Source organism: Panthera pardus, unplaced genomic scaffold, assembly GCF_024362965.1.
Source record: "Panthera pardus isolate Hobbes unplaced genomic scaffold, ASM2436296v1 HiC_scaffold_15, whole genome shotgun sequence".
NCBI lineage: Eukaryota > Metazoa > Chordata > Mammalia > Carnivora > Felidae > Panthera > Panthera pardus.
In genome coordinates this window covers 60,793,356-60,812,519 of record NW_026526710.1, presented here as the reverse complement: position 1 = coordinate 60,812,519, position 19,164 = coordinate 60,793,356, and the positions used below count along the sequence as shown (strand labels likewise).

General features: G+C 44.8%; 1 protein-coding gene across 1 annotated transcript in view; it reads left to right on the top strand.

Annotated features, from left to right (window-relative positions):
* Positions 1–14,121: 14,121 nt before the first annotated feature.
* PSTPIP2 (proline-serine-threonine phosphatase interacting protein 2) overlaps positions 14,122–19,164 on the top strand; it is a 77,407-nt gene continuing 72,364 nt past the window's right edge. The window contains exon 1 of the mRNA XM_053902658.1: positions 14,122–14,267. Coding sequence (XP_053758633.1) covers positions 14,235–14,267 — 33 coding nt within the window. The 5' untranslated portion in view covers positions 14,122–14,234. The remainder of the gene's footprint in view (positions 14,268–19,164) is intronic.

Genomic DNA, 19,164 nt, shown 5'->3' with positions numbered 1-19,164 from the left:
ATCTTGCCATTTGCAACTACGTGGATGGAACTGGAGGGAATTAGGCTAAGTGAAATTAGTGAAAGACAAAAATCCTATGACTTCACTCATATGAGGACTTTAAAAGACAAAACAGATGAACATAAGGGAAGGGAAACAAAAATAAAAACGGGGACAAAACAGAAGAGACTCCTAAATACGAAGAACAAACAGGGTCGCTGGAGGGGGTATGGGAGGGTGATAGGCTAAATGGGTAAGGGGCATTAAGGAATCTACTGAAACTCATTGTTGCACTATATGCTAACTAATTTGGATGTAAATTTAGAAAAATAAAAAATAAGGGTGCCTAGGTGGCTCGGTTGATTTGAGCGTCCGACTCTTGATTTTGGCTCGGTTGTGATACCAAGGTTGTGGGATTGATCCCCGCATCAGGCTCTGTGCTGAGCATAGAGCCTGCTTGGGATTATCTCTCAAAGTTAAAATTTTTTTTTCCATATTCATATCCAATTTTTAAGCTCCATTTATTAAATGAGCCCTCCATGTAACCTGCTGTGATACCGGTGTTATATTTAAGTTTCACCCGTGACTTGGTCTTTCTGGGCTCCTCATTTTTAAATTGTTAATGGGAATATAATTTAAAGAATCAAAAAGTCAAGACAGTTGTTTATGAGAAAAGGAAATCCGTTGTTTGCCTACCCCCAACCTCTACAAAGGCAACTGATTCCTTTTTTTTTTTTTTAATGTTTATTTTGAGAAAGAGTGCACGAGTGGGGGAGTGACGGAGAGAATCCCAAGCAGGCTCCGTGCTGTCAGCGCAGAGTCTGATGTGGGGCTCAAACTCAGGAACCGGAAGATCATGACCTGGGCCGAAACAGTCGGACACTTAACTGACAGCCACCCAGGCGCCCCCAAAGGCAACTAATTCCTATTCAGTTATTTTGTCAGCTCCGTATTGCAATGGTGCCGCTTCCTGATTTGTACATTATGTGTGTAATCTGTTGATTTCACCCAACGGGTAAGAGTTTTGCATGTGCACACAACTGCTATACTACACCACCATAAATCTATTTAACTATGATCACAATATGAACAGATGATGATTTGGGTTAAAGAGAAATGCTGCTCATAGGACTTCTTTATGATCTGCTTAAACCTGAAATGGTTTTTTGTTTTTGTTTTTTGCAGTGACATGAACAATTTATTTTTTGTTTTGTTGTTTTAAATTTACATCCAAATTAGTTAGCATATAGTGCAACAATGATTTCAGGAGTAGATTTCTTAATGCCCCTTACCTATTTAGCCCATTCCCCCCCCCCAACACTCCCTCCAGTAACCCTGTTTGTTCTCCATATTTAAGAGTCTCTTATGTTTTGTCCCCCTCCCTGTTTTTATATTATTTTTGTTTCCCTTCCCTTATGTTCATCTGTTTTGTCTCTTAAAGTCCTCAAATGAATGAAGTCATATGGTATTTGTCTTTCTCTGACTAATTTCACTTAGCATAATACTTTCCCGTTCCATTCACGTAGTTGCAAATAGCAAGATTTCATTCTTTTTGATTGCCGAGTAATACTCCATTGCATATATCTACCACATCTTATCCATTCATCCATCGATGGACATTTGGGCTCTTTCCATACTTTGGCTATTGTTGATAGTGCTGCTATAAACATTGGGGTGCATATGTCCCTTCCAAACAGCACACCTGTATCCCTTGGATAGATGCCTAGTAGTGCAATTGCTGGGTTGTAGGGTAGTTCTATCTTTAGTTTTTTGAGGAACCTCCATACTGTTTTCCAGAGTGGCTGCACCAGCTTGCATTCCCAAGAAATATTTTTTTAAGTTTATTTTGAGAGTGAGTGGGGAGAGGCAGAGAGAATTCCATGCAGGCTCTCTGTCCCGACAGGACTGATCTCCCGAGCTGTGAGATCAAGACCTGAGCCAAAATCAGGAATCGGATGCTTAACTGAGACACCCAGGTGCCCCAAAGTCTTAGAATATTTTAAAGCATGTCTGGTTTACTTGGTCTAATAAAAGGACAAACCATATCTAACAAGTACACCCTATGAGAAGAATTTTTGTGAATGGTCCTCTGGATTTTAGTTTCTACTATCCACTAGCTGTAGTGATTTGGTAAGTCATTTATTCATCTGGATTAAGAATTGTAGAAGAGGGGTGCCTGGCTGGCCCAGTCGTTGGAGCATATGGCTCTTGATTTCAGGGTCGTGAGTTTGAGCCCAACATTGGGTGTAGAGACTACTTTAAAAATAAAGAGGTAATGGTTTGGGGGAAAAATTGTGCTGGAAGATGGCAAGAGTTCCCCTAAAGCTGTAAAGCCTCCCTGATAGTTTTGCTGACCTAGAGCCCAACACAGTCTATTGCAACAGTGAACCAGGAGAAACCAATTCTGAGATAACAAATGTTATTTTTTTATTAGTCACTCAGAGGTGAGCAGGTTGGGAGACCACAGGCATGGCGCTGTTCTCACCAGATGTGCCTAGCCTAAGTACCCAATGGCCCTGCTGTGAGGCAGCCAAAAGGCTGCCATAAAATGAGTTTTTGTACAGCTTATCTTCTGAGAAAGGCACTCGACCTTTGAAATGTGAGGTTTTATAGCTTTCAGATAGGTATTTTAAAATCTATTTGAGGATTATTAAGTCTAGCTCTGCAGAAGGCCTCTAATGTCTCAGCTCTGTAATCTATGTAAGAATATTAAGATAGGCATATCTTCAATAAAATAGTGCTTAGTTTAGCTATTTATTTATTACTCAACTATGAGATGAGCACTAAAGGATACAAAATGAGTGACAGAAGGACCCTCTAACTTTCCTAGGATAGGGAGGAAGACCAAAGACATTTGTTGTAATGACTTTATAATGCTGTGCCATTACTGCAGTGACCAGAGCAAAGTACTATTTGAATTGAAAAATCCATATCTATTGACAGAAGTGAAAAAGAGTTCATGGGAGAATTGGCCTTTGGCAAGAGGTAGACTTTTTTTTAATTTTTAAAAATATTTATTAAATGTTAATATTAAATATTTTATATTTATTATGTTATATAATATATAATATAATTATATATGTAATTATATTTACATATTATATATGTAAATATATATAAATATGTATTTATATATAATTATAATATGTAATCTATATTACATTAAATATTATTTATATTAAATATTTTAATAAAATTAAATATTTTAAATATTTATTCATTTCTGACAGAGAGTGCGAGCAGGGGAGAGGCAGAGAGAGAGGGAGACACAGAATCTGAAACAGGCTTCAGGCTCTGACCTGTCAGCACAGAGCCCGATGTGGGGCTCGAACTCACGAACTGAGATCATGACCTGAGCCGAAGTCGGACGCTCAACCAGCTGAGCCACCCAGGTGCCCCAGAGGTAGACTTTTTAATTATGAAAATACTCAGTCCTAAGGAAAAGTTGGAAGAATAATACAAGCAACACTCTTTTACTATCCATCAATATATGCCACATGTTAATATTCTGATGCATTTGCTTTATTTTTCTGGGGAACTATTTGAGAGTAAGTTGTAAGCATCCTGACATTTCTGACACTTCATCTAAAAAATTTCAGCATCTGTGCCCTAAGAATAAAGGCCTGCAACTCATCTGCATAACAGAACGGGCTTGTTTTTCCAAACATCTTTCACCTTGCTAGTGAGTTTTCTCCCTTTTGTGTCCTCAGCCCCTCCCCCTTTCTTTAGGTCACATAAGCTTCATGTTGCCTCTTTGGAATTCCATGTCTGTGTGATTCCCCATACATATGCCTATTTAAATTTGATTTTTTCTCTTTTTTAAAGAAATAGGGATGCCTGGGTGGCTCAGTCCATTAAGTGTCCAACTTTTGATTTTGGCTTAGGTCACAATCTGATCATGAGTTCAAGGCCTGCATCGGGCTCCATGCTGGCAGTATGCAGCCTGCTTTGGAATCTCCCTTCTCTCTGCCCATCTCTTGTGCACACTCTCTCTCAAAATAAATAAGCTTACAAAAATAAAGACCATCTATATAGCCACAATACCACTATACCTAAGAAACAACTGATTTAATAATATGCTGTCCATATTAAAATTTTCCTAATTGTCTCCCCAGCATCTTTTATAATAGCTATTATTAAAAAAAATGTTTATTTTGTGGGGGGGGGGGTGTGCGGCAGAGAGAGAGAATCCCAAGCAGGCTCAGTGCTGTCAGTGTGGAGCCTGACACAGGGCTTTATCTCATGAATTGTGAGATCATGACCTGAGCTGAAATCAAGTCAGACGCTTAACCGACTGAGCTGCCCAGGTGCCTGTAAAATAGTTATTTTTTTTAAGTTTATATAAAATTCCAGTTAACATACAGTGTAATATTAGTTTCAGGTGTATAATTTAGTGATACAACACTGGTGCTCATCACAAGTGCACTCTGTATAATAGTTATAATTTTTATTAAACAGTTTTTTTTAATGTTTATTTTTGAGAGAGCAAAGGGGGGAGAAGCAGACAGACAGGGAGACACAGAATCTGAAGCAGACTCCAGGCTCCAAGCTGTCAGCACAGAGCCCATTGTGGTGCTTGAACCTACAAACCACCAGATCATGACCTGAGTTGAAGTTGGACACTTAACCAACTGAGCCACCCAGGCACCCCTGTATAATAGTTGTATTTTTAAAATTAATGTGAATATCTTGTTCTCCAACAACTTTTCACTGGATGTTTTGGGGATCTATTGATTCTTACCTGAAATAGAACATTGGGAGTTGTAAAATGGTGATATATATATATATATATTTTTTTTTTTTTTAATTTTAATTTTTAATTTTAATTTTAATTTTTATTTATTTATTTTTTTTACCCTTGCTGGTATTCTCCTCTGAAGGAAAGCTTTCCCTCTCAGGTCACTACAGACCATGGATTTTTTTTTTTTTTAATTAAATATATTACAGTATAAGTTCTATTTTTGACAAGCAGAGGATGAAGGTCATGGACATTAAGGGTAGAATTAGCATACATGAAAGAATAAAAATGGTGAAGTAGTTTATTTTGGGAATAGTGACTTAATGTGCTTGCAGCATATGGTATATATGGCTGGGTTGTGTTTTACACATTTGAACCTGTTAATGGAGGGCTTTGAAGACCACTGAAGCGTTTGGAATTCTCACTGATGATCAGTTGTTGATCAGAGCTACTTAGGAAAACAGCAATGATTTGTTGATAGCTTGGAGCAAGAAAATCAGAAAGCCAATTCAAAATTCTCAGTAAAGAGAGTACGGAAAGGGAGAAAGAGGAAGTAGATTTGAGGGACATTATATAAAAGTATTAAATATAGTACTGGGAATTCGTGAAAGGAGAGAAGATTGACCATGAGCCTTCTGGTTTGAGCAACCAGAGTAGTGAGGGAAAATCAGATTTGGAAGTAGAAGTTAGATCATTTAATTTTGTATAAGTTTGTTATCTATTTGTTGAGGTTAATATCTCAGATGCTCACTATAGATTCAATTTAGGCCAGAAATGTCTCCTGAGAGTCCTCAAAAGGAGGACACTGAAGTACCGAACAGTGTTCTCAAGGAAATCTTAATAGGAAACAGGGACAGGTTCCCAAAGCTATGTCATTTTTCAGTATGGGACAAGAGATTTTGTCAAGGTGTGATTTGGTAAAATCATTCATATTCGTGGGGGTCAGTACCATCCAGAAATAGCCCCTTAATTGTTTGACCTAAATCCTTTAAAGTCATTCCCCATAAATATTCTTTAGTTTTTGATGCACACAGATTGACACAGTCCAAGACTCATTCCTTAATGGGTAAATAGATTTCCAGTTCCTTCTTTGGAGATGGTTCCTCAATTCATGTATGGAAAGTGTTGCAAGTTCCAAAAGAAGAGCAGTATATCCTTCAGTTTGTCAACTTTATCAAACACTTAAGTATGTATTTGTTCACCACCATGTTAGGCAATGAGTGTATCATGACTCATTCCCTTAAGGGAATAGGGAGGTGAGATAAATACATATGAAAGAGAATAATCAAGAGTAACATGAGAATGAAGCACCAACATGAGCATCTTCCCAAACCACTGAGTCCAAAAAGGAAAGCTTTGCCAACAGTACTGGAAGTGTTGGAAGAGGTTCCAACATGGAACATTTCCTAGTTCTCACTTTAATTAAGTCTATTTTCCTATTCCTTTTATGGTGGTGCTTTTTGCATCCTGTTTAAGGAATCTTTATAAATTTGAACTCAAAAGCAAAGAGTAAAATAATGGTTGCCAGGTGCTGGGAGGGGGGTTGGAAAAATGGGGAATTGTTGGTCAAAGGACACAAAGTTCAGTTATGCAGGATCTAGAGAGCTGATGTACAGCATCAGCTGCAGCTACTAATCCTGTTTTGTATACTTGGCATTTGCTAAGAAGTTCATCCTAAGTGTCCTCACTACACACAGAAAAATTGTAACTGAGATCGTAGATATTAGCTTGATTGTGCAATCATTTCACAATTTATATGTGTATCAAAACATCACGTTGTATGCCTTAACTATTTAAAATTTTTATTTATCCAATATACCTCAATAAAGCTGGGGGGAAAATCTTAGTTTACCTTAAGGTTAAGTTTTTTTTCTCTAGAAGTTTTATTGTTTTCACGTTTGGGTCTGTGTGTCAGGGGTCCAAGACCACGCCCAGGACCAGTAATTTTCTAGAACTCAAAGGACTCACCATACAGTGGTACTCATGGCTGTGATCTATTATAGTAAAAGCATACAAAGCGAAATCAGCATGGGAAGGTGCTCGTGGAGTGATGTCTGGAGGAAACCAGGCCCAGAGTTTCAAGAGTTGCCTCCCAGTGGAGTCACGCGGGATGCACTTAATTCCTCCAGCAATGAATTGTGACAGCATATGTGAAGTGTCTACCAGGGAAACTCATTAGAGCCTCAGTACCCAGGGTTTTTACTGGGGCCACTCATGTAGGCACTTTGCTTAACACATACCAAAACCCCAGACTTCCAGAAGGAAGCAGGTGTTTAGCATAAACCACATTGTGCAAATAATTTAGGCACAGTGAGCCACTCTTATTATTTAGGGAAAGTTTTTTTTTAAAAAAATAACATTTTTAAAAAATAACATTAAAATAAACATTTTTGAGAGAGAGAGCACAAGCAGGGGAGGGGCAGAGAAAGAGGGGAACAGAGCATCTGAAGTGGGCTCCATGTTGACAGCAGACAGCCTGATGTGGGGCTTGAACTCTCAAACCATGAGATCATGGCCTGAGCCCAAGTCAGACACTTAACCGACCGAGCCCCTTAGGGAAAGTTTTATATCAATGTTGGGAAATGTTTACCCAGCAAGTCTGCAGACACCAGCCATGGGCCAACTTTGCCAAGCAGGCCTCTCTCAGGACAGCATTCCCGGCCTGCTACGTGAGTTCTTCTGCGCAGGTTCGATTCTGAAGCAGGGTGATACCAACCTCCAGTACTGACCTCAGTCGTGTTCTCCAGGAGTCCTGGACTTAGCCAGCAAATCCTGTTAGCCATGGAGGTCTGTTTTAGAATGCTGGGTACCTCAAGTTTCTGTATGAACCTTTTTTATTTGGTTAAAGGTACTAATTCAGGCCTGGTACAACTCTCGTCAGTAAACCAAAGCTGACCTGATGCCTTCCTGGGCTGAGGCAGTACATGATAGTATATTAAGATTTTTAATGTTTATTTATTTATTTATTTGAGAGAGAGAGAGAGGGCACACGCGAAGGTGGGGAGGAGGAGGGTAGAGAGAGAGGGAGAGAGAGAATCCCAAGCAGACTCTGAGCAGTCAGTGCAGAGCCTGACATGGGGCTCGATGCCACAAACCACGAGAGCAGATTGATACACTGCTGACTGAAATCCTTAGTTTACTGAGATTTCTTTTGCTTTATTTTCACTTTCTATCTTTCCTGCCCCGTTGGATTTTCTTAGTTTTTACCTAATGTCCTTTTTTTGTTCCTTAGATCCCATCTAGGATACCACATTAATCATCATGTCTCCTTAGGCTCCTCTAGGCTGTGACAATTTCTTAGATTTTCTTGGTTTGTGGTGACCTTGGCAGTTTTGAAGGGTATTACTCAGGTATTTTATAAAATGTCTTTCAGTTTGAATTTGGTGTTTTCCTCATGTTTAGGCTGAAGTTATGGGCTTTTGGGTGGAAGACCACGGACATAGAGCGCCATTTTTATCATGTGATATCAAAGGTATGTACTATTAACACGAATTATGACTTTTTTTTTTCTTTTGCCTTTCCTTTGTGAATTATCACTGTTGATGTTAACCTTGATCTCTTGCCTGAGGTACTGCTTGTCAGGCTTCTTCACTGTAGGGTTACTCTCTCTCCAACCCTTTCCACACTGTATTCTTTGGAAGGAAGTCACTATTCCCAGCTTCCATTTAGAGTGAGGAATTGGGGCGCCTGGGTGGCTTGGTCGGTTAAGCGTCCGACTTCGGCTCAGGTCACCATCTCATGGTCCGTGGGTTCGAGCCCCGTGTTGGGCTCTGTGCCGACAGCTCAGAGCCTGGAGCTTATTTCAGATTCTGTGTCTCTCTCTCTCTCTGCCCCTCCCCTGTTCATGCTCTGTCTCGCTCTGTCTCAAAAATAAAAATAAAAAAACGTTAAAAAAAAAAAAGAGTGAGGAATTATGCTCCACCCCTTTGAAGACTGACTGTCTACACAGAGTATTTGGAATTTTGCTGTTTATTTAGGTATTCAGTCAATCTACTTACATCAGTATGGACTCATGGTTAATTGTTTCATATTTGGGGTTCTAATCCAGTATTTCTTTTGTTGTTCAAATTGTCCCAGCTTTGGCCATTGGGAGCTTTCAGTTGGCTCCTGTATTCCTTTGATATGGCCCTAACTATTTTGCGTATTTCTTGTCTTAATGCACTTTCTGACACTACAAGATACTCTAGGCTTGTATATTTCCTGCCCCAGCCCTAGAACCAGTCCTATGCCCGTTTGTTTTTTTTAAAATCATGTTGTCTGGTTTTGTTTGTTTGTTTCTTTTGAGTTTTATAAGTTCCTTATATAGATACTGGATATAAATCCTTTTTGGACAAATGTGCTATCAATTTGTTCTATTCTGTGGCTTGCCTTTCACTCTCTTAATGGTGGCTTTTGATGGAAACACAAGCCCCTATGTGCAGTTGGTTGTCCTCTGTGACAATAGATACCAAAATTTTCCCATCTTTACACTCCTTTATGAGGAACAGACCCTTTGAGTCCCTTACTTCACTCCCATTACCTTATGAAAATTCAAATCGTGATTGTATCCAGCCAGCCCTTGCTCTGATGCAGGCCAGACAGAGCTCCTCACCCACCGTGCAACTAGCCCTTGGTCACTTCAGGCTCCTCCTGGATGTTTGTCCCTTGTATTCGATTCCCGTCCTGTCCCGACTCTCTCCTCCATTCCTCAATCTACTCAGCTTCCAAACTAAGTGGCAGAAATCCAGCCACTTATCTTGACATTGACTTGGCAGACCTAATAACACAGCTTAATCCTGCCCTCTGGTGCTTTCAGACCCTGGCTGCTGCTTGGCCAGGTTCTGGTCCAGGGATCCCATCTGGCTTTAGCTACTTGGCCAGTACTCCCACCAGGTTTCCCCCCTGCTTCTTGGAATGGAGGGAACAGACTATGGGAACTGAAAGAAAAATTGATAGTGCTGATGATCAGAGAGAGTTCATTGAATCCCCTGGCTGGGTCCATCATTGTCTAATGACAATGACACAGAGAGAGAGAGAGGGTGCAAGTGAGTGAGGGGAAGAGACAGGGAGAGAGAGAGAATCCCACAAGGGGCAGAGAGAGGGAGAATGTGAGAGGGAGAGAGAGAGGGAAAGAGAGAGGGAGAGAAACAGGGCTCACCCAAAGCAGGGCACAAGCTCACCTGAAGTGGGGCTTGAGCTCACCCGACGTAAGACTCGAACTCACGAACCATGAGATCATGACCTGAGCTGAAGTCAGATGCTTAATTGACCGAGTCACCCAGGAGCCCAAGAGAATATCAGTCTTACCTTGAGGTGCTTTGCAATCTTCTTGGGGAGGTAAGATATCCAAAAGGAACAGAAATTAGAGAACATAAGGATATAAGTAATACATGATTAAGGGCTTATGTGTGTGATACGGGTGACAAGTTCCAGAGATTCAAGAAGTAAGAAGACAACAAGGGCTGGAGAAGTTGGGGAAGTGTGATGTCGTGGAACTTTATTTTTATTTATATTATTTTATTTGTTTTTGATGTCATGGAACTTTAGCAGGAGGAACAGTAGCAGGTGGCTGGTAAAGTGTGAGCAGAGATGGCATGGCAAGACTGGGAAGAGCTGATGGCCTTGGATTGGTTGGGGGGAGGGCAGGAATCTGGGCAAGGGGATCAGAAAGGTCAGCGCAGAGCAGAGCCAGGAAGTTCTTGAAAGTCAGGCAGAGGTGTTTGGGACTTCATTCCGATGGGCAATAGGGAAACTTGGTAGCTTTGTGAGGAGAGGAGAGACGCGAAGAAACCAGTGTTTTAATTTTTTTTAATGTTTATTTATTTTTGAGAGAGAGATAGACAGAGTGGGAGCAGGGGAGGGACAGAGAGAGAAGGAGACACAGCATCCAAAGCAGGCTCCAGGCTCTGAGTTGTCAGCACAGAGCCCGATGTGGGGCTCAAACACAAAAACTGTGAGATCATGACCTGAGCCGAAGTCAGATGCCTAACCAACTGAGCCACTCAGGCGCCCCTGTTTTTTGTCTTTTAAAAGCTTATTTATTTTTGAGAGAGAGCCACCCAGGTGCCCCAAGATATAAGTGCATTTTAAATTTTGGTAACATGATCAAATTCTCTTCACAAGGATTTTCAAGTTTTACATGCAAGAGTCTATTTGGCCACTACTGTGTACTATCAAACTTTTTGTTAGGAAAAATGCATTTAATGACTTTAGAAAGTACTTCTGAAATGTTAAGTTAAAAAGCAAGATTCAAAATTTTATGTATAACAAATGTGTATTATTGGAAGAGATTATGCCAAAATATTAACAGCAGCTATCTTAAAAGTAATGATCAGGGGCGCCTGGGTGGCTCAGTCGGTTGAGCGTCCGACTTCAGCTCAGGTCATGATCTCACAGCTCGTGAGTTCGAGCCCCGCGTCGGGCTCTGTGCTGACAGCCCAGAGCCTGGAGCCTGTTTCAGATTCTGTGTCTCCCTCTTCTCTCTGTCCCAACCCACTCGCATTCTGTCTCTGTCTCTCTCAAAAATAAATAAACATTAAAAAAAATTAAAAAAAAAAAAGTAATGATCATTTATTTTTTAAGTGTTGATCATTTCATTTCAAAATTGCTATAGCAATATTATTTAACTTTGTCAGTAAAATCTCTCCAATTGGTTGTAGACCCTTAGATATAGTACACATTTTACTTGTCTTTTTACTCACAACACCTTGTCCAGGAGATGACTTTAATACGTTTGAGGAATGAATGAGTAATACAGTAAATCCTTGGTTTGCAAGCATAATTCATTCCAGAAACATGCTTGTATTCCAAAGCACTTGTAAATTTCCCAGTAAGAAATTTTCCATTAAGAAATAATGGAAACGCAGATGATTTTGTGATAAATACAAAATGATAAATATAAAATATAAAGACAAATAAACTAACCTGCATTTACCTTTGAAAATCTTCATGGCTGGTGTGAGGGAGACAAGGGAGAGGAGGGTTACTGTGTAGGATAACTTTCACTATCACTAACAGAATTACTACTACCTATTGGCTCCATGGAATCTTCTGCATGGGGGCCATTGTATACACTTGCACGGATGTTGACTACAGCACAGTATTAATAAATTCTTGTCTTATATTATATTTAATGTAATTGGCAATAAGGCAGCAGAGGAAAGGGTCTGTATCTGCAGGCAGCCTAAACCTAGAATGAAGCAAAGCATTCCTAAGCTTATTCTTGTATGGAAAACCAAAGGACCGTTCATAGGTGCTTTGAAGTGATAAAAAATACATTAGTGTCAATTGTGGGCACTTTCCAACATTCTGAAAAATCACTGATTTCTGCCACACACCGCGGGCTGAGACTGAGCATCTGAGCATGGGAGACTATCACCCACAATCCCGTAGAGAGAGAGAGAGAGAGAGAGAGTTATAATAATGTGGTTTGGCATCACATACTACTCGTATTGAAGACATCACTCATTTATCAAGTTAAAATTTATTAGAAATGTTTGCTCCTCTTGTGCAACACTAGCAGAACAAGTTACTGGCAACCCACGGTTTTACTGTATTTTCTGTCAGTGTGAAGCATTTGCAATTTTCAATCCTGCCACCAGGTGGTAGAAGAGAGTTAAAATTCAGGGATCTTTGGAATCTAGGTGGTGAAACTCAAGCATTATGCACCATGACAGTTTGGAAGACTTTCTAAGACTTAAAAAGTACATGCATTACAAGTTAAAACTTACACAAGTAGAATTATGTCCAAAATATCTGCCCTGGGGCGCCTGAGTGGCTCAGTCAGTTGAGCAACCAACTTAATTTCAGGTCAGGTCATGATCTCACAGTGGTGGGATAGAGCCCTGCGTGGGGCTTGGTGCTGAGTGTAGAGCCTACTTTAGATTCTCTCTCTCCCTCTGTCCCTCTCCCCTGCTTGTGCACATTCCCTCTCTCTCAAAGTAAATAAATAAACACATAATAAAGTATCTGCTCCAAAATATTAAAAACTTCCAGGAAGTATCTTGGTGCTATCTTTCTTCAGCCTCTTTCATCTCCCCAGTTGGTGCTATTTTTTACCTCTCCTGCAGTTTAGCCTTCCTCCTGGTGTCCACCGAGGCCTCTTCTGTCTCCTGATGGTGTTGCCAGACTCCCCTTCCTTCTAACCTCACTGCTTTCCAAAGAGATGAACAACCGGATGGATGGATGCATGGCCTTGCAGTGACCCAGAGCTGGAGGCAATCTTTTCATCTTTCTATTGTAGGTAACTCTGCTGGTGGAATTTCATTACAGTGGAACCCGGGTGGTATTACCATGCAGAACCTTTTAGCCGTCTTTCAAATCCTCCCAGAATTGCCCTTTCACTGTGTCTGGACAGAGGTAGAACCTGCTCGAGAGGCAAATGCTTGCCTTTCCAGGCCTGTGGTTATAGGTGGTCATCAGCACTTGGTCTTGGTATCCTTGACCTTCATCTTCCCCTCCTTGAGCACCTACTCTTTGCCCAGGGTGGATTTGCTCCAGGAGTGACATCTCTCTTTGACCTTGGCCCTGTTTAGAAGTGTAGAACTCAGCCCAGTTCTTCACCTGTTTAATACCCTGGGATCTTGGGCAAGACTTTGAAGCCTCTCTGTCTGCCACAATTTTGGCTCAAGGCCTGTAGCATCATGCAAAGCATCACGCTTTGTTCCAAAGCGCCATATTACTACCAAGGAGAGATAGGTCTGACTTGTCCTGGGGTTATGGGGTGTCCTTAGGGAGGGAGAGTGCATGGAGAGGAAGGAGGCTCTGGGCTGCTGCTGGAGTGGGCTTACTGGAAAAGGGTCTTGGGTCTTGAGAATGAGGAGGAGGTCGGAGAGGAGCTAAGCTCTTGGAGGCATTGAAAGGGCCCCGCTAAGGGACAAAGAATCAAGGGCTGACAGTATCAATGACCTTTCTTGACTTTTAAACTAAAACCTGTCCAGGGGCTGATCTGTAGCGGGTGCATCTGGAATGTACTCAGGACTTCCTGAAGCGTTTGCACCTCACGTGACCGCTAGCATTGTCAGTCCTCGAGACCACACTCCGATCAGGTCCCCAAGACCTCTATCCAGCATCCTGCCGGGCCAAGATTTCTCCGGGAGGAATTCTATTGGGGGAGGAGGGAGCACGTCGGCGGGAAGGGAGCCGAATTCGGACCAGTTCCTTGCAATCCTTGAAGGCTTCCTGCATGAGGGGACAATTCCCGGCTCCCAGATTGCCGGCTGCGGGACGCGGCGGGGCTCTACCCGGGTGCGCGCGTGGGCGCTGAACACTAGTGACCGCGAGGCGGAGGAGGTGGCGGCGGCGGCGGCGGCGGCGGCGGAGGAGGAGGAGGAGGAGGAGGAGGAGGAGGAGGAGTGTGTCCTGGGCGGGTGCGGTCGGGCGTGGTTTAGGACCCGGGGCGCCCCCCCCCCCCCCCCCCCCCCCCCCGCGGCCCGGAGACTCTCCAGCTGGGCCGCCCCACCGCAGGCTGCCACCCTCCGGTCTCCCCGCGCCTGCCCGTCGCCCCGCTCCGCTCGGCCCCCTGCGACGCGCGCTGGCCATGACGGGCGCACTGTTCAAGGCGAACTTCTGGGTAAGTCGGCGCCGCCTGGGGACCTGTCCCGCTGCCGTGTCCCCTCTCTGCCCGGCCCCCAGCCCGCCGGCGCCCTCGAGTCCCCCGGGTGGAGTCCTCCGCGCCCCTGCCGCCCGGGCCCCAGCGGCGCGGGGCCCCCAGTCTCACAGCCGAGGATCCGGAGACCCCGGCGAGGAGCGGCGCGGCCGGGGAGAGCGGCCGGTGCCCTCGAGGCTGTGCCAGGCCTGGGTCTGGGGCGGACCTGGGTGAGCTTTGCGAGCGGACCGCTGCAGGACCCCCCCCCCCCCCCCCACCCACCCCGGGATCGTCTCCAGGTTCGTCCGGGCCCAGTCGGCGCCCGCCCTTCCCCGCAGAGGCTTTGCCCTGTTCCTGGAGCCCCCTCCCCGGAGCCCCCTCCCCAGGTCTTTGCCCAGAGCTGCTGGCGGCGTCCAAGGGCTGCCTGTCCCCCTTCCTCCGTCTGGTCCTCTTCCCTCAGTCCTGTCACTCCTCAGGGGCCCCTCAAGGGCCTGTAAGCCCTCTTTCAGAGGAACTGCCCTCATCCTTTTAGGCCAGCACACCTCCCGACTCCTTACTTCGGACCCTGCGTGCCTCCATTGCTACCCCCCCCTCCCCTTCCTGAAGTTTTTGAAGTTCCCCTGCGGCACTGCCCCCCTGCAGGTCCCATAGCAGGTATTGTCACTGTGGGGGAAAAAAAGTAGGGCAGAGAGACTGCCTTCCCCCACCTCACAGTGTGACACCAGTTGTCATATCTCAGCCCAAATGTCACCTCCTCAGGGAGGCCTTTCCTGATTGTGCCCAACAGGCCCTATCACTAGTTCACATGTCACCATTCTGTTCCTTCGTAGCATTTGTCAGCCTGTGGTTTTGAACTGGGGAGACTGCAAGCGCATTGAGCCTCTTGGGGCAGCTACTGTGCAGTTTTCAGGGCCCGTGCCCCTTACACAGCTGATGCGGGGTGGGTGCTCAGCAAATAGTTGATGACTGAGTAAGTGCATCTGTATCGCCCAAGGGGCCTGAGACTGGGTGAGAGCCGCAGCCTCTGTCCTCACAGGGCTCCACGCCACCACCCCACCGATAAATACTTGCCGGAGTGGTTAGGGCCAGGGGCAGAAATGAGGTCTGGGTTGGGTAAACGTCAGCGGGGAAAGAACCCTCTGTTTATACCTTCCCCCCTCCTCTGGCCTTATACTTTCGGAAGGTATCTGAGATCCTGAGAGATAGTTTGCAAAGGTATCTTTTACCTCTAATTTTCTGTATACTTTGTGTCAAATAATAGAAACAATAATAGCTGACATTACTGTGCACCGTCTGTGACGAACACCTGTTCTAAATGCTTTACACACACTACTCATTTCAGCCTCACAACTACCCTGTGAGGTAGCTTGCTTACTATCTCATTTTACAGATGAGAAAACCGAGTGTCAGATTGTTAACCAACAATCCCAAGCTGCTAGAGCTGTTAAATAGTGGAGTAGGCCTCTGCACGGACCAAATGCTCTGTGAGTGCCTCAGTGAGGCTGGGGCCCAGCAAGATTGTCCCAGCACTGCTGTCTGCATGGATCCTTTGGTACTCCCAAAAGTAGATGGTGGGTCATCATTTGACCCTCTGTGTGAATATCTTTCTCCCTCTGCTCCAATCATGAGCTTCTGGAGGGTAGGTACTGGGTGTCACCATCAGCTGAGCCTTCAGCATTGAATGCTGCCTTACCTGTGAATGCTCAGGAATCAGGCAGACAGGATTGTTGGCTAGGTCTGGGGGCAAAGGAGCAGAAAGGAACCTGCTGGAGGCTTCTTGTGATGCCTCTACCCACTCAGGGCATAGAGGAGGCAAGGCTGTGGTTAGCACAGAGGGGAATAACTTTCATGTTTCAAGGACGAGAAGGTTGTGATCAGATACAGTAGAAAACTTTGGAAGCACAAGTGGGTATCAGTGACTGAATTTAATAAATATTTATGAAATACTTTTCCTGTATAAGGATTTCTAACTGAGGTGGCATTTGCAGAGTAAGGCCACCACCTTGGTTGGAAGGTATATTCCCATGAGGAATCAAGGTACGGAGAGCAGGCTTTGGCTTCAAGTTTGTGGAGGAGGAAGGGGCGGAGGTAAGAAGAGTCCAGCAGGGGCCACGGAAAGAGGGCCAGGGGGTCTAGGGTGGAGACCATACGGAGGAGAAAGGAGGAGATGAGGGAGGAGTAGCAGGGGGAAGAAGAGGTCAAAGCCACAGGGCAAGGCAACCATTGAAGGTGAGCAGTAGGGGAAAGGGTAGGAGGGCTCAGAGGAGGCTCCATGTAATACGAACAGGAGAATGAGATGCGGGCCCAGAGATAAGGAAGTCAGGAGGAGGAACTGGTTTGTGGGGAGAGAGGGAGGAGGAGGAGGAAGAGGCAGAGCCAATATTAACAATATTTTAACCACAGGGGTGGCAATGGTGAGGACCAAGGCCAGCAGCATCCTGAAGTCCCCAACCCAGCCCTTGCCCCCACCCACCCCCCAGCACCATGCCAGGACTGGTGGGTATGGGGACGTGTTGGGAGGGGGAGGGTCCTGGAAAGGGGACAGATGTGTGAGGCAGCAGGGTTTGGAGCTATTTTGTTTCAGTAACCAGTGCAAACACGGCAGTGAGTGTTCTCTGGTGTCTGGTGGTCAACGTGCTGACAATGGGCACCTGCAGGGTGCTATGGTAGTAGACCGTTGGTTGGCATTCTGGGTTCGAGGAGCTGGTCTGGAGGAGATGGCCCTGGAGCCTTGCGAGCTGTCCAGGTGAGAGAATACAGAGAACAGCATGAAGTACAGAAAGGCATTGGTTACCAGTGGAGGCTCTGAGGTGGACTGGCCAGGTTTGAATATCCGTCGCGCCCCTTACCAGCCGTGTGCGACTTTAGGTGGCAGGTTACTTCAACCTCCCTCCTCCTGCCCCGCCACCAAGCCTCAGTTTTCCTTCCTCAGTCCCATAAAAATGAGATATTAGTAGTGTCTACCCCATCAGAGTTTAGTATCGAGATTAGCACAGTGCCTGGTGAGTACCTGTGATTGTCAGCTGTTACTACTATCAGCACAGAGGTGACAATTGATAAGTTGTCAGTCACTCGAGGAGAACAGTTGACAGTTGACAGGAGACAGTTGACAGTCACTCGAGGAGAAAGAATGAAAAGACAGGAAGTTCCCAAGGAAGCACTCTTGAAGAATACCTTTGTTTAGGCAGGAGAGGAGAAAGGACAGGGAAATAAAGACAGGGATGTAGGGACACAATCAGGAAAGGGCTGTCACACGCCCAAGAGAGAAATGTTCCATAGAAGTGGAAAGGCCTGTGGTCAAATTAAGTAGGTGTTCCAGAAAAGGTATGAGTCAGTACATACTTTGTATGTAATCTTCCTCAAATGACCCATGGAAATACTTTCCATGGATCTGTTTGAAAGAGAGTACTCAGTGTTCTTTACTAATTTTTCAAAACATTTTTTTTAAGTTAATTTATTTGGAGACAGAGGGAATGTGAGCAGGAAGGAGCAGAGAGAGGGAGAGACAGCAGTCAGAGCTTAACCGGCTGAGCCACCCAGGCGCCCCTACTTGGTGCTCTTTAAAAATGGGATGGTCCCAAGGGGCCCTGGGTGGCTCAGTCGGCTGAGTGCCAACTTAGGCTCAGGTCATAATCTCACGGTTAGCGAGTTTGAGCCCCACATCAGGTTTGCTGCTTTCAGCACAGAGCCTGCTTCTGATCCTCTGTCCCCCTCTCTCTGCTGCCTCTCCCTCACTTGCATATGCTCTCTCTCTCAAAAATAAATAAAACACTAAAAAAAAAAAAATAAGGTCCCCAACTGAGTTTGCCCGATGTGAAGCACCCAGGGGTGTTGTTTCTTTCCCACTCTTCCCTGTGCGTACCTGGTCTGTGGCTGCGTGGTTAAGCAGTGCTGTGTAATTTATCATGTTAATGTAAATACTACCTTGTCAGAATAAGAGTGACCATGGATGTGGATTCCAGAACTCCAGGAAAGCAGCTAGGACACAGTAGAGGAAAAATCCCAGTCTTTGACACGATCAGACAGTGTCTTCCAGATGTGGACAGGCACATGTGATATAGAACCTGTTCCAGCAGAGGTAGAAGTCCTCCCACCCTAGGAGATTCTCATGCTCCTCACTTGGGTGTGAGGCCCAACCTACCTCTGTACATTGTCTAGATCCTTATTTTGACCAGGGCTTTCTGCTTCTCAAAGCTCTTGGTCTAGACCAGCTTCCTAGTCTCTGTCCCAGCCCTCCTCTGTGACCTCCTGCACCCGCAGTAGGTGGGGGCTCGCTGTTCTGCCTGCAGAGTGACCAGGGGAAGTCTTGGGGCTGCTTGAATTTGCTCATTGTCTTACTGTGGACCCAGGGCTGTCCCTCTGCTCCAGATCTTCGGTCAGTGTGGAATCTTGTCATTCTGGGGCCTTACTGGAACGTGGGTAGGTGCCATATTGGGCTTTGCTCAGTGACTTTTCTCTGTACGGTGACCTACATCACTATGGGAAGCTGTTTTATTTTCTTTTTTTTTTATTAAAACTATTTTTTTTCAAGGTTTATTTAATTTTGAGAGACAGAGAGAGACAGAGTGTGAGCAGGGGAGGGGTAGAGAGAGAGGGAGACACAGAATCCAAAGCAGGCTCCAAGCTCTGAGCTGTCAGCACAGAGCCTGATGCGGGGCTTGAACTCACGGACTGCTAGATCATGACCTGAACTAAAGTTGGGCTCTTAACCGACTGAGTCACCCAGGCACCCCAATGTTTATTTATTTTTGAGAGATAGAGACAGAGCATGATTGGGGGAGGGGCAGAGAGAGAGAGGGAGACACAGAATCTGAAGCAGGCTCCAGGCTCTGAGCTGTCAGCACAGAGCCTGATGCGGGGCTTGAACTCACAGACCATGAGA